Genomic DNA, 15,795 nt, shown 5'->3' on the forward strand with positions numbered 1-15,795 from the left:
ACCCCTGTGGGGGAGGGAGATTCAGAGACCTTGTACCCCAGACAAAACTGGCAGTTTGTTAGACCGAGAACCCAGGTCTCTTGCCTCCAAGACTAGCATTCTTTATGCTCCCCCATGTTGTGTAGTTCAATACACATTTAACTTGTTGTCTTAAGACCCCAAACAGAAAGACACCCCACCTACCTGCTGGTGCGGTGGTTACTGTTGTTTGCACCGACGGCCGCTCCGGAGATCCAAGGAGGGTGACATTCACCGAGTAGTCAGTTGCTGGATACAGATCTAAACACACCACTGCCGTCTGTTCCCTCGTAGTAAAGTTAAACGATGTTGCGTGATAAAAAGTATTCAGATACCACCTTCGACCTAGAACTTTAAACTGTCATGAGATTAAAAGAAAGGGATCCATTAAATTTGTTTGGCTTGCAGATACCTATACTACAAGCAAAATGGAAAGAAAGCAAGGAGCTTCCTTCTACTTATCCTCACCCACAGAGAATTATTTTTAATACAATAGCAAGCTAAACTGGGTGACAGCTTTACAAAGTTACCCTACCTAGCCTATGCAACCTCCCCCTCAACCAGCTATAAGACTAAGCTTAAAATGCATAACTACATCTCAGATGAACCAAATGTCAAGCTGCTGCTACTGCTGCTGCTAAGTCGCTTCAGTCGTGTCTGACTCTGTGCGACCCCATAGACGGCAGCCTACCAGGCTTCCCGTCCCTGGGATTCTCCAGGCAAGAACACTGGAGTGGGTTGCCATTTCCTTCTCCAATGCATGAAAGTGCAAAGTGAAAGTGAAGTCGCTCAGTTGTGTCCGACTCTAGCAACCCCATGAACTGCAGCCTACCAGGCTCCTCCGTCCATGGGATTTTCCAGGCAAAAGTACTGGAGTGGGGCCACCACCAACTCAAGATGTACATATAATATAGGGGCTTATAAAGGAAAAAAAAATGTAAAAGTCCCAGATCATATGATCATCTGGTGCTTTAGCTGGACGTACATATTTTTAGAGTTTCCTTTGATGCTGGTGTCACTGACTCTTCCATCCTCTACCCTTCTTCATCACAGCCATTCTTCACCTGGCTCATTGAGAGATTCCTCTCTCCCCGACAGAGGCAAGCATTCCTAGCATTCTCTTGGGTAACATGAAAGTCCTTATATAGATAAGCCATCAAAACTTGGTCTCAGAGTGCCTTGAGTTCACTGCTGTGAAGTTCCTCCACTCCACCTGAGCTACCCATATCCACAGCCTAGACTGTGTCCTCCTCTGAGCTGCTCCACCAGGATCTCCTAATCCCCTATTCTTCTGGACCACTTGCTCCCACTCTGATTGCTCTCACGAAATCCCCTAAGACTTCCTCACTCAAAACTGTCTACTAATATTCTAACACCCCCACTCTCAGCTTCCCTACCTATCTCAAAAAAAACCAAACCATTGTTATATCACTTCTACTGCTCTCCTTGCCTGATACCCTCAACGCCCTTACCCTTTTCTTCTCAATATCACCCACTCTTGACAATTGAAAGCACTCAGTCCAGCCAGACGTTTGACCTCACCCACGTCTACATTTAGACTGCTGCCATCTGCTGGAGAAAAACCTCACAACTATGGAGGCTGCATTTAGTCTGTCTCATTCTAAACTACCCGTATTTCAGTCTATAAACAAAAATTACTTCCTAGTTAACAAACTTGAAATCACACGGTTTGAATAATTTTATAGTCCTTTTACTTAACAACATATTATAAAATTTTCTCTATCGTTAAATAATCCTACAAATGGATAGAGTGCCTGTTACTTGCCAGCCAGAGTATACAGTGTTGGGTATACAGCAGTAAATAAGATACAGGTCCCAACCTCAAGGAACTCACAGGTAAGTATCCAGGCAAATAAAATACACAGGAATAAGTGTTACAACACATGAGGCTGGAGGAGTACCCAGGAGGGCCACCTGACCTTCCTCCTTTAGGGATCAGGGAAGGCTTCCTCATCTTAATTGTGGACTGAAGGGGAAATTGGCATTACCCATGTGAGTTGCAGATGTGAAAAGTCAGGATAGGAAAAACAATTCAAAGAAGGGATGGCATTTGGGGGAAGAAGTCAGAGAAGGCCTCCCACCAGGGAGATGACCAAGCTGATCACTGCAGGACAAGCAGGAGTTAGCCAGGTACAATGAGGGAAAGAAGGGTTTTGCAGGTAGAGAGTCACATATGTGAAGACACAGTAAAGGGAGCACAGGAAGCTGGTAGGGGGTGGGGTACAGGACCCAGAGCTTAGAGAATAGATTAGCCCTAACTAAGTCGACTCAGGAGTCTTGGGAGACGGAGACGGTCACAGAAGTCAAGACAATGGGTAAGACACCCAAAGACAGGTACGTTAGGACAAGAGAACAGGGAAGGCACAGCCTTGGGGTAATCAAATTTAAGGCACAGACAGAAGAGAGATCTTGTAAAGGAGACTGAGAGGGCTCAGACCGGAAGAGATAAAGAGACTATTTCAGTGCGAATATTGGTCCACAGCAGCAAATGCTGTCCAGCGGGAAGCAGAAGCTATTTCGAGTCTGATAGTGTTTGATCCGATGAATGTATGATTAGTTATTGGAACAAATCCCTATTAATGGACATTTAAGTTGTTTTCAATTTCCCCTAATATAAATAAAGCTTCAGAGGATAGTTTAACCTTTCTGTGTATGTCTGCATAATAAATTATAGTATATGTCTGAAAATTTACTGATAGACCCTAACAAGTAACCATTCTGGAAAGTCATGCCAATTTAAGTGCCCACAGCTGTGTGTAACAGGATTCACTCCAAGTTTATAGAAAGACTATGGTAACTCATGGTTTATATTTTTTTTGAGGCATAACACATGCTCATGTGTGTTTTGGCAGTAAGCATATTCTCTTTTGCAAACTCCCTTTGAATGTTCACTTCTTTCCAATGGATTCGCTAAGAGTGTTACACATGTTACTTAATCTTTGTCTGACATATTAAAAAAATAGCGATTTTTAAATTGAACTCTTTAATCATTTTAGTATAGGCCATGAAGTAAGAATCATTTATCCTCTTAACCAAGGTGTTAACCAATTGTCTCCAAACCATTTATTTCTGTATTCATTTGAAAAACCATCTTTATTTTATATTAAATTACTTAGGTACCTGAATATATTTCTAGATCCAGTGTTCTTTCCAGTATAAAAATTTGAATATTTCACTCACCTGTTTATCCTTCAGTGCTTCCACACAGACATCAAAATAAGATTCAAGTTCAAAAGTACAGGAATCAAGGATGACCAGGCCACTACTCAGATTTTTGTCTCATTTCTTCCCATCTCCCGTGTTTTCTCTGTTCCTCCAAAAAGCCACATTCTCGATTATCCAATAAGCTACTCTACATGCCCACGGTGCCCTTCTTCCACCTCACGCAACATCTTTCATCTGGTGAATTCCACTTACTGTCTATGACTTGGCATCATTTCTGATTCTTGTTAAAAGAAAACTGTACCTGAACATCATCTCCTATTCCATTTATTTACTTTTTATCAAAACTCTTATGATACCAAATTATAGTTGTCTGTTTACATGTATGCTTATATTAATTCAGACCGAATTTCCAGGTCCTAACACATGATATTCTTCTGGCAAACGGTTGATGAATTAATTCTAATTTAATACTTAGTCTACACTCTGCCAGATGATTTGCTAGGCACTAAACTGTATGAATGTGAGAGCTGGACTTTAAAGAAAGCTGAGTGCCAAAGAATTGATGCTTTTGAACTGTGGTGTTGGACTCCTTGGACTGCAAAGAGATCCAACCAGTCCATCCTAAAGGAAATCAGTCTTGAATATTCATTGGAAGGACTGATGCTGAGGCTGAAACTCCAATACTTTGGCCACCTGATGTGAAGAACTGAATCATTGGAAAAGACCCTGATGCTGGGAAGGATTGAGGGCGGGAGGAGAAGGGGACGACAGAGGATGAGATGGCTGGATGGCATCACCGACTCAATGGACATAAGCTTACTCAAGTAAGCTCTGAGAGTTGGTGATAGACAAGGAGGCCTGGCGTGCTGCAGTCCATGGGGTCTCAAAGAGTCGGACACGACTGAGCAACTGAACTGAACTGAACTGAACAAAATTAGAAAGTTCCAAGCAGCTACCTGGAGAATTTCTCTGAATATAAAGCCATCTAAGTGTAGATACTCTTTCTCCCCAGTAAATAGAAAAGGTAAATGAGATACGAATGTCACTTTTTTTTTAAATATTAATTTTTCAAGTACCAGGAACTCTGTTATGCTGTATGAGAATTTGGATTGGGTGACTGCAACCGGACAGAATGAATGCAGTGGGGTAGAATGAAGATCAGTCTGAGGCAAATTTGCAAAATTTGCCTGAACTGAACTGAAACTGACACAAAAATAACAAATCTCAGTTCCTACCTGATTACACTCACAATTTTACTTGAGATTTGTGATGTTTATAAATTCAAGTTAAATGAGAACCAACAGCCCTGCAAGAAGTTTCTTAAAAACCCACCTCCATGTATGAATTTGATGACAAAATCAGCTGCAACTAATATACCAAAATATTAATAACATATAATATATATGAAATATCAGAGAAAATGATAGCAAATCATTAAAATTAAATATATTATATATAGTATCTTCCTTCAATTTAGTTCCTCACTTGCAGCTGTCTTGCATCCATCTCTAGAAATAAGAATTAAACAATCTAGAAGTTCATTCCATTCGTGTGTTTAAATACTCTGGATCCCCACTTGGAGAGCACCCAAATATTTAAGTGACACAATTTATTAAGAATAGCATAAGAGATCTTCTTACTTGATACACTCGTTCTGATCCAACTTTCCTAGAATGCCTGTTCAATTTCAAGCAAACTTCATTAAATATTGAAATATTGAAAATCCCATCATCTTCTAAGAGATCATCACCTAAATGATAAGAAAGAACACAGGGAAATGTTGCTAGTAAAACATACCATGATAAAGGACAACTGCAACTCCGAGAGCCAACAGAATGTTTAACAGCAGAAGCATCAAACCTGGCTCCAAGTTCTGGCTCCACAGCTTCTTAACTGCATGACCTTAGCTAAGTCACTTAACCCCTCTGGCCCTCAATTTCCTATTTGTGCAATCAAGCAATCCGTGTTACTTTTTTTATATCACAAGCATAAATAATGTATATATATTTTTAAACGGTTGTAGGACTTTCCTTGGGGCTCAGTGGTCAAGAATACACCTGCCAATGTAGGGGATGTGGGTTCGATCCCTGGTCCGGGAAGATTCTGCATGCTGGAGCGACTAGGCCTAGGTGCCACAACTGCTGAGCCAGGGTACCCTAGAGTCTGTGCTCAGCAACAAGAGAACTCAAGGCAACGAGAAGCCTGAACACTGAAACTAGAAAGGAGTCCTCACTCACCGCAACTAGAGAGAGCCCCGTGTGCAGCAACAAAGACCCAGAGCAGTCAAAAATCAATAAATAATAATAAAATAAATGAAACTATTGTTAACCAATAAAGGTGTGAGATTTTAGAAAGTTAATCCTATCATTTGGATTGTCCCATAAGTAAAATGTCATGAAGGTAAGTATCTCAACAGGCAGAAAGTCTGAGAATAAGGAGAAAGCTGAATAAAAGTAAAGGTCAGGGATTAGAACTCTTAGAGCAAATGTTTCCAACCTAGAAGATGACCAGAAAGTAGATGACCAAGCAAGATGTTTGTTCTCAGCAGACAGTATTTCCAGGGCTCCTTAGATGAGGGCTAAGGCAGTAAAATAATCAAGAAGCAGATGTATTTCCATCCCTGTATAGAAGAAAAGTAATTTCATGCCTCCTGCAGTCTAATTCATTCCTTCGATGTTCTATTTTCTTAAGGCAGTTAAAACAACAACAAAAAAGAAGTTTGTTAAGACCCCACAGAGAGTCTAGTAACACCAAGGCTAATTTTCAAGAAAAAAGCAGATTTCCTAACAAACAAGTCTGGACATTTTCTACAAATGTGAAAAAGCTTCAATGTTTAGCAGAGAGAAGCTTTTTATAACAACCTTTCATGTGTATTTCTCCCACTGGAGTCTTTGCTACCTAAGAAGAAATAATGATAGCAATAAACTTTTGTCTTCAAAATCAGAATTGTCCATTTCAAATTTTAAATATCACTGACAGAGGCAGCACCAGGCAATCAGCTTGGAGAAAATAGTCTTGGCTGGATGGAGGAGCTTGGTGGGCTGCAGTCCATGGGGTTTCGAAGAGTCAGACACGGCTGAGTGACTTCACTTTGACTTTTCACTATCATGCATTGGAGAAGGAAATGGCAACCCACTCCAGTGTTCTTGCCTGGAGAATCCCAGGGACGGGGGAGCCTGGTGGGCTGCCGTCTATGGGGTCGCACAGAGTCAGACATGACTGAAATGACTTGGCAGCAGCAGCAGCTCTTATTGGAAGATGTAAAAATATGGTTATGAGAAAGAATTTGAAGACCTATCACAAGTGCTCTCTGATACCTTCACAACTTTCATTTTTAAGACTGCATAAGGATACCAGAAACAAAAATTGCCCCATGTATGCATGTGGTTTTGAGGCATACCAAGTATACCTGTGTGAGCAATACCACATACAGTATATGTCTGTACACAAACAGAACATAAAGCAGAAGTATTGTCTGCAGAGTTCCTGTCTCAATATGATTTTCCCACTTATATCCCTTATGGTCTGAGAACAAAGGCATCTGGTTCCCACTTCCCACCCCCAACCCTGACAGAATTGACGGAGAGTAGTAAAAATGGGTCAATTTGCATCTGGGTTGGAAAGAAGGGTTGACTGCCATCTATAAGGCAGAAACATGAAGATATTTCTACATAGCTCAGCATGGAAGAATCTGGGCAAAGAAAAAGGCTGAGAGCTCTGTGCAATATGCTTTCCAAGCAAAGGAACAGGGTCCCAAAATCTCAACGGAAGGAACAGGGTGGACTGGTGCCCATAGAGTTGGGGCTGGAAGCAAGGACTTCTCCAGCTGGAGCCCCTTAGCCTGGTGGCTCCCAATCCTAAATGCCCATCAGCAGATCTACAGGAAAGCTTGGACACTGGTGGGTTTTTTTCTTCTTTTCTTTTTCTAACTCAGCAGGCAATTCTGATAAGCACCCAGGCTACATACACTGTTTGTTCTCACTACTTCTACTTCTAATAATAATAGTCTCTCGTTAGCACAATGGAGATCATTAACAGAGAAGGACTTCTAAGTGGAGGCCTGGGGCTCTGGAGGTTCCATTTGACAGAAAGCTGTGGTCGGCAAAAGGGGAGACTTGTTCCTTCCAGCCTTTGTAGGCGAAGGTCCATATGAAGCCAGGTGATGCTGAGCTGACGCAAGAGCTACAGTTTTATTGATCCAAGATAGCCAAGTGTTCAATCAGGGCAGGAGGCTTTCTTGCAGCTGCTCCTCAAAGGACACTGGATCATCCAACCATCAGTAAATCCTTCAAGATGAGATCTGAGATAAGCATATCAATATTATCCAATAAGAAGGAAGACCAAAGGGAATGCCATCCATTTTATTATGAAGGGAATATCGATCCTAAATAAAACTTTTAAAAACATATTTATTTACTTATTTATTTATTTGACTGCCTCGGATCTAAGTTGCAGCACGCAAGATCTTTGTTCTCAGGGGAGATCTTTTCATTGGTATGCATGAACTGTCCAGTTGTGGCTCATGGGTTTCAGCATTTGTGGCTCACGGGCTTAGTTACCCCATGGCTTGTGGGATCTTAGTTCCCCTGTCAGGGATCGAACTTGTATCCTCCGCATGGCAAGGTGAACTCTTTACCACTGGACCACCAGGGAAGTCCCTAAATAAAACTTTTACTTCCAAGGGTAAGTAATCATAATCAAGAAAGGGGGGAGCCTAAGAAATGATTCTACAAAGAAGAAGAGGGAGATCAAGCCTTGAAAGCAAAGAATGAAGACTGTTGAAAAAATATTGAGCAAAATAATGGCAAAACTCAGCAACATCTGTTTTGTACACTCAGTAAAAAATTTTAAAGATGTATTCAAACAGATAAAGGATGAGATGGTAGAAGAATGTGATAGCAGAGAGGAAACTGGTTGAGAGAGGCAGAAATAAAAGAGGAACTGGAAGAGACAAAAACCAAAAGGAAATGAAAGTGCAGCAGCAGAATTTAAAGTGCATCAGAAATGTCAACTCATAGACGCACAAATGCATCCAGAGAACAAACTTACTACATACTCACAGAGGGCAGAGGGAGAAGGCATGGATGTAAAAAAGAGAGAGAAAATGGAAGACCAATGCAGATAGACAAGGAATTCCACATAGGAGTATTTGAAGTGCAAAAACAAATGTCAATCACAAATCGGCACTTGCCACGGTTGCTCGTCACCTACCTCTACAAAGATTAACGTGCTGCTGCAGCAGCTGAACTGCAGCACCCGCTGAAGGAGTTCAGAGTGGAGAGCAGAAATGAGGCACTCTGTGCTCCCGGGAGACTGGCAGGGCAGGTCTTCAGATAGCTAGATATCCTCAGGAGCTGATTTTATGAGCCCAATTCTTATATCTCTTCATATCGAGAAAAGACCTAAAGTCCTTCTTGGTGAAGATTGTTTCTTGTGACTAGCAGAAGCTTCACGAGACAAGCAGAAACTTTCTACCAAAAAATCTGTACTTGATTCCATGTACTCCCCCTTTATCAAAATCACATATATAGTGTCTTTGGAACAGTTTGGAAGTTTCTCAGAGCTATCTGAGGTGCTGCCTCCCAAGCAGCAGTCCTCATACTGCCCCAAATAAAACTTAACTCTCAATTCTCACACTGTGCATATTTTTTTAAGTTGACACAAACAAACAAAAACAATACTCAGAGATTTAATGAAAGAAAATATTCTTAATGTGTAGATAGACTGAAATGTGAGGATCCAAAAACTTACAGGGCTGTAGGAAAACTCTGTGAAAAACATTAACATGTATATAACCCATGACTGAAACTTCATGAAAGAAAAGATTTCTGTCTCACTCACTATTGAATTCCCAATGCCCAAAACTGTCAAACACATAGTAAGTGGTCAATAAGCATTTACCACATGCACGAGTAAATGATTAAAGTCTGGAACTTTACATATAAAGAAAACTATGATATCCAGGCTGAAAAAGATCAGATTGTCTACATGGGATTGAAAAAAAAAAAAAATCACACCTTCAAATTCCTCTTTCAAAATTTTAAATTCCCAAAGCCAATGTGAAACCTCCAGGATTCTGACAACAAAGGTTTTGTCCAATAATTTTATCTTCAATCAAGCTCCCATTCACTTGTGAAGACAACAAAATGAGGTTCTCAGATAATCCTGGGCTCAGAAAGTATCCCATTCCTCAGTAAGAAAATAGAAATCACGATGCAGAAAGAGAAATAAAAATAGAGGAAAACAGGAAAACTTTGGTATGAAAGAACCGCTAGTAAACACTAAAACCATGAAAACATACAGCTGTTTATATAATTGTTATAAATATTGCTATAAGTTTATATAAAAATGAATTCTTAAAAGATGTAGTGCATGTTAAAAATTATTAAAAATAAGAGGCTGGCAATAAAAAGCTGTATTAAGCCAGTAGCAAAAGGAAAGCAAAAGGGGAAGGAATAAAAGGAAGTAAAAAATGCTAACTTCCTTGTCTTTTGGGGGGAGAAGTCAACATAATTCCAGTCTCGACACTGGTAATAAGAGAAATACACATTCAAATAGGATTTTTTTGTTTTTGTTTTTCAATGTGTAGTACCGAATAAAAGCAAGATCTCTACCGTCTGAATCACTGAGAAAAGAACATTTGTGCAGCAAAGAGAGAATGCAATAGACATAGCAACAAAGCATTAAAAAGAGAAAAAATTAAGATGACAGAAGAAAGGAAAACCATATCACAAACACTACTGTGTAAATGGATTAACTCTATTTTTCTTACAAACGTTTGCAACATATGCTATCTCCTCAAGTACATCCATAGTAGTATTATCCAGACAGATTTTAAGAAGAAAAGTGGGCAAAGGCATATCATGCAAGCAGAGCACAAAGAAGTCAAGAAAATCAGGGCAAAAAAATTATTAAATAGGCTAAAGTGAGCCACTTGTTAATAGTGCAAGTTAGAATCTACAATTAGGACATCAATCATGAACATAAATATCATAACATCAAAATGTGTGAGACAAACCATCAGAATGTACAAGACAAACTGAGAAGAATGGCAATCTAAATAAGCAAAAAATAATAACAACAACAAAAACAGAAGTCCTGAAAAGCCTTACCACTAAAGTTGATTGAAGACTAAGTCTTACCTCATTTAAAAGCAAACACTACACCCAGTACTGCAAAACTTTGCCAAATAGTAAACCCCAAGAAAATGTCAGCAAATCCCCCCCAAAGAATACTAAAATTGAAAAAAAAACCTAGAAATCAACAGCAAAGTGTAAATGTTGAGAATCTTTTAAACCTACCACTTGATACATACATAATTAATCTTTCAATCAATGCGGAACCCAAAATACCAAGTATATAATGCTTTGAAAGTAAAAATAAAGGGAACATATATTAACACCCTCATAAATAATTCCTCCATCAAGGGAAAATCAGAATAGCAATTACACCGTGTCTTGAAAGTAAAAATAAAGAGAATATGTATAAATGCCTAAGGAATTCCACCAAAGTTCAAATCCAGAAGGGAGAAAGAAGAACTGAAGACTTTTATCATCAAACAGAAAATAATGGAAATAAGTTGAACTATGCAATTAACTCAAGAATTTAGTAATAGAACAATATAATCAACTTAAGAGAATCCGGGAGAAGGAAATTTAAAAATGAGAGAAATTAATGAGATAAAAAATAATTTTAAAAACCCAGAAGATTATTCTTCAGGGAAAAGAATAGTAATGAAACAGACAACCCAAGCTAAGCAAAGCAAGTGTTAAAAAGAAAGAAACACAAAACTAGGAATCAAAATAACCTGGGAATATATAATCTATAACTCCAGAGGAGCTGTCAACAAACATTCCATTTGACATTCTGCCAATATATCATGTGAACGTACGGCAAAAACCACCACAATATTGTAAAGTAATTAGCCTCCAATTAAAATTTTTTTTAATTTTAAAAAATTAAAAATAAATAGATAAAAAATAAAATCACAACTCAATGGGCATTTTCTAAGAAAGTATAAATTATAAAAATTGACTCAAGAATATGTAAGAAACACAAATCCCCAAAACCACAGAAGAAATTGACAGTCATCAAAGAATTATCTCCCAAAGGGATGAAACTTAAATGACATTATGAGCAAGTGTGTCCAGCTTTAAAGAAAGGGGATAATTCCGAAGTGATATAAACTTTTCCAGGGTATAAAAATATGGAAAACTTCCCAATTCATTTAACGAGAACTGGCATAACGCTAATCATGAAATCAGATGGCTAAATGTGCAGGATCTAAATGAACAGAATGACAAATCTTCGCATGAAGGCATAAATAAACAGGAAAGACAAAACTCGAGTAGATATGGAGAAAATGTAGAAATGTACCTTGTACCCAGTTGGGATAATTCAATATAAAGCCCAATCCTCACTAGATTAACTTGCAAATTTAATCTAGTTCCACTTAAAATTTCAGACAGAAGGAGGTCTGGAGACATTAACAGACTCAGCCAGGGTCACTCAACTCTTAAGCAGCAGAGTTAAGATGTAAATCCAGGTCTGTCTGAACCCAAAGACCATGCTTGCCCCAACTGAAATTAACTTGGAAAGGTTGAAGAGGATGTTAGTAAAAACAGCGGACAATGAACAGCAATCTGTCATTGACTGAACAGGGACAGATGAGTTTGGAGTCCTAGGATGATCTTTTTATTCCTAATAAATCTACAGTAGTTTATTGTTAACTTTGAATAATTTTCTCTAATTAGTTACCATATTAAATTGACAATATCTTTCCCTAACATAGTCTTTACTTAGAAATAAATCATTTTATTTCTATACAAGTACCCTGAGACCTATTTTGTATAATTTCATAGTCTGAATGATATTGTAAAGACTAACACACTTTTCATTTATTTCTGCCACATCCATGTTACTTCCCAGTTCCTAGCAGCAGCAATACCTAAAGGTTGAGTTTTCTTAAATTCAATTCAGTCACTCAGTCATGTCCGACTCTGAGCCCGGCTTCCCTGTCCATCACCAACTCCCGGAGCTTGCTCAGACTCATGTCCATTGAGTTGGTGATGCCATCCAACCATCTCATCCTCTGTCATCCCCTTCTCCTCCTGCCTTCAATCTTTCCCAACATCAGGGTCTTTTCTAATGAGTCAGTTCTTCATATCAGGTGGCCAAAGTATTGGAGCTTCAGCTTCAGCATCAGTCATTCTAATGAATATTCAGGACTGATTTCCTTTACGATTGACTGGTTGGATCTCCTTGCAGTCCAAGGGACTCTCAAGAGTCTTCTACAACACCACAGTTCAAAAGCATCAATTCTTCAGCACTCAGCTTCCTTTATGGTCCAACTTAAGTAGGTTTTCTTAAATAGGATATCAAATACCTAGCTGAAAACTACCTCAACTCATACAAGACAATAAATGACACCAATGGCTTCTCAAGGTTTGCTTTTAAAGAATTTAATTAATTTTGACATCCCACAACCAGAGTGCTGAAAAAAACTTATTGTAATTGTCATGATGATATAAAAATCCAGATGATATCTATGTGCCTTAGTGTTTATTACAACTTCCTGAGGCTCCTTCCCTCCAATCTGCTTTCCAACCAACTTCTACCCTCCTGCATCCTAAGGCTGCCTCCTCCTCTCCACCTGCTCACCCTCACTTTGAATCCCCACCCCTAATCAGTCCTGGGGTCACTTCTCATCCTAGATGTACAGCTCCTGGGTCAGCCTCCCTGACTCCTCCTTTGTCATAGGCAAGAGTAAGAAATGACTTTTGAGTTTCCCACCAAAGATAAGCCAGATGGCTACCCTCTATTGCCGTGGACAACTGAAACAGAGGGCATCACTGCCTACTGCTGTCTTTTAAATGCCTTCTTGTTGCCTTCCACGTCAACTAGAGGACCCAGCTGAGAATCCATACATCAGTGCCCATTCAGTCTGGCATCCTTAGGACAGGAATCTCTCCTACTAGCTCTGCTCTGGTTCTGACCCCTGGAGTAATTAACCCCTTGGCTGCAAACCTTAGAAAGTAACTGTGAACTCTCCTGACCTGTGGATTCTGAAGCACATTTCCCCACATCCTGCGCTTAGCATTCTCTAGGAGGAAATGAGACTTCACCTCCACCTACCAGCTGTCTGGAACTCAGTGACGGCTGGCACGGAGCGTCGGGGAGGGGCTGTAGAAATGTTCACGGTGTAGTTGGTGCCCGGGTACAGGTCTAGGCACACTTCTGGGGTCCTGCTCTCTGTGGTCAAATTAACTGTCTCCTCATGACCTGATTCCAGGGGGTCCAACCGCTGTCCTTTTATGTATATCTTTGTGAGGGGAAAAGACAAGAGAAACCCACTGTGACTCCACTGAAAACAACCAAGAGAGATTTTGTAGTGCTGGAAACTACTGTCTTACTACTCCCTTTTATACTGCACTGCTCACCCCGGGGCAGGCAAACAGGGCGAACCTCTGCTATCTGGTCTCTGATGATGAAATCTGATCAGCCTGATAGTCCAGAAACCCTGAGAAGTGACATAAAATGGGGAGTTTCTCTAAGGAGTGCTATCCTGCACTCAAATGACCAGCGATCAATGGAGGCAGTCACAACCCGAGACTTGCTTGCTGCATCCTGTCACCCAGGCAGCAGATGCTTCTAGGTTCTGGGGGAGTGACACACGAGAGCTTGGAAACAAGCAATCATGATGATGCCAAATATAAATACACCCCCCACGCATACACCCTGGAGGATGACAAGCACATTAAACACCACATGTAAAATAAAATAATCCAGATATCTGAAAAACTCTACTCACTTTAAAAAGGACTATGGGATTGGAGAGCTATTTGATTGAGAAGCACTTCCGGAAGCAAGTTCCTCTGACTCTCATTCCCATGGTAACCATCTCTGCCCTGGCAGAAAAAAAAGGAGTTCACTTCACTTACCACATATTCGATCTTGGAGTTTATTCTTCCTGGGTTTATTTGCCACCTCACACAGGTGTTATTAAACACTGACACCTCATTAATTTCTATAATTATTTCTAAAAGAAAAAAAGAAAGAATCCACTCAACAAAATGCATCAAAAGACTTTGGAAAAATCCTAATGGCCAGCCCTTTAGAGGGCATGACTTTGTTTACTTGCCCAGCTGGTCTCTCTGCTGGTCACCATTCACACTAGGATTCAGAAACCAAATCAGCAGTTCAAGTTATCCCAGGCCAATCACTCAATTTAACTTTATCATGAGTGAGCTCGGCCCATGACCTGATGTGGAAGAAAAGGCTGAGAATTCCCTTAAGTACGGTGAGAATTCCAGCCTGTGATTGGTCTGACAGGCCACTGGATGCCACTGGCATTCCATTCCTGGGGGAAGGAAAGGGACCCAGAGCCGAGCCCTGAACCTTCCCTGCAGCTGCACAGGTTAGACCAGCTTCCGATTCCCTCATCCCACCGACTGATGGAGCGTTTTGATCACCAGGTCACTGCTGTTCCCAGGAGGGAAATGACACAGATCACCACCCATGACCATTCCTCAGGAGCAGCCCGTTGCGGGTAAGCTAAATAAATTCTCCATGAGGTCCCTGGAACCATTTAAACCTGATTTATCTGGAAGCCACTAATTTCTTTAAGTTGTTCTGTTTCTTTTAAATATTCTGCATGTGGCGGTGGTGGGGTTGGGGGGGGTGACCAATTGAAAGGATAGCATTGAAACATACACATTACATATGTAAAATAGATCACTAATGGGAAGTTGCTGTATGTCACAGGGAGCTCAGCGCAGTACTCTGACAACCTAGAGGGGTGGGATGGAGGCTCAAGAGGGAGGGGACGTATGTATACTTATGGCTGATTCACGTTGTTATATGGCAGAAGCCAACACAATATTGTAAAGCAATTATTCTCCAATTAAAATTTTTCAAATAAATAAATATTCTGTACATGTTTCATGTAATAAATTTAGCAATGTGGGAAACTGTATTATGGCCTTGGGTCCTGAGATAACAGTTTCCAATGAACCTAGTAAATGACTTAGGAAGTTGTTCAGATGAGAATGGGGAAAGGACTTAGCTTTTTCTCTATTTAACAAATTTCCTGCAGATAAGTAAAACTATTTTTACTTGCAGCTGACATGCTCTTGTCTAAAAAAAGTCTTAAGGAATTCACACACACACACACACACACAATTAAAGCTAAGAAACAACTTCAACCAGGTAGCAGGATACAAGGTCAATGTACAAAAAGCAATTGCATCCCTGTCCACTATTAAGGAACAAGCCAAAGATGAAATTTTTAAAAAACTCACTTACAACAGCATCAAAAGGAATAAAATTCCCTGCAGGTGAAAGTGAAAGTCGCTTGGTCATGTCTGACCCCATGGACTGTACAGTCCATGAGATTTTCCAAGCCAGAACACTGAAGTGGGTAGCCTTTCCCTTTTCCAGGGGATCTTCCCAACCCAGGGATCGGACTCAGGTCTCCCACATTATAGGCAGATTCTTTATTAGCTGAGGCACCAGGGAAACCCAAGAACACTGGAGTGGGTACCTATCCCTTCTCCAGCAGATTTTCCCAACCCAGAAGTTGAACCAGGGTCT

The 15,795-nt window shown here is 40.2% G+C and overlaps 1 protein-coding gene across 5 annotated transcripts in view; it reads right to left on the reverse strand.

The window, feature by feature from the left end:
* Positions 1–15,795, reverse strand: part of SUSD1 (sushi domain containing 1) — a 151,016-nt gene that overhangs the window by 64,427 nt on the left and 70,794 nt on the right. For all 5 annotated transcript variants that reach the window (XR_009738215.1, XM_061426491.1, XM_061426493.1 and 2 more), the window contains 4 exons: positions 14,145–14,242; positions 13,339–13,525; positions 4,845–4,954; positions 184–376 (listed from right to left, as the gene is read on the reverse strand). Coding sequence is in view for 4 of the 5 variants with exons in the window: in XM_061426491.1 (XP_061282475.1) it covers positions 184–376; positions 4,845–4,954; positions 13,339–13,525; positions 14,145–14,242 (588 nt within the window). In the remaining variant the exon portion in view is untranslated. The remainder of the gene's footprint in view (positions 1–183; positions 377–4,844; positions 4,955–13,338; positions 13,526–14,144; positions 14,243–15,795) is intronic.

Source organism: Bos javanicus, chromosome 8 (assembly GCF_032452875.1).
Source record: "Bos javanicus breed banteng chromosome 8, ARS-OSU_banteng_1.0, whole genome shotgun sequence".
NCBI lineage: Eukaryota > Metazoa > Chordata > Mammalia > Artiodactyla > Bovidae > Bos > Bos javanicus.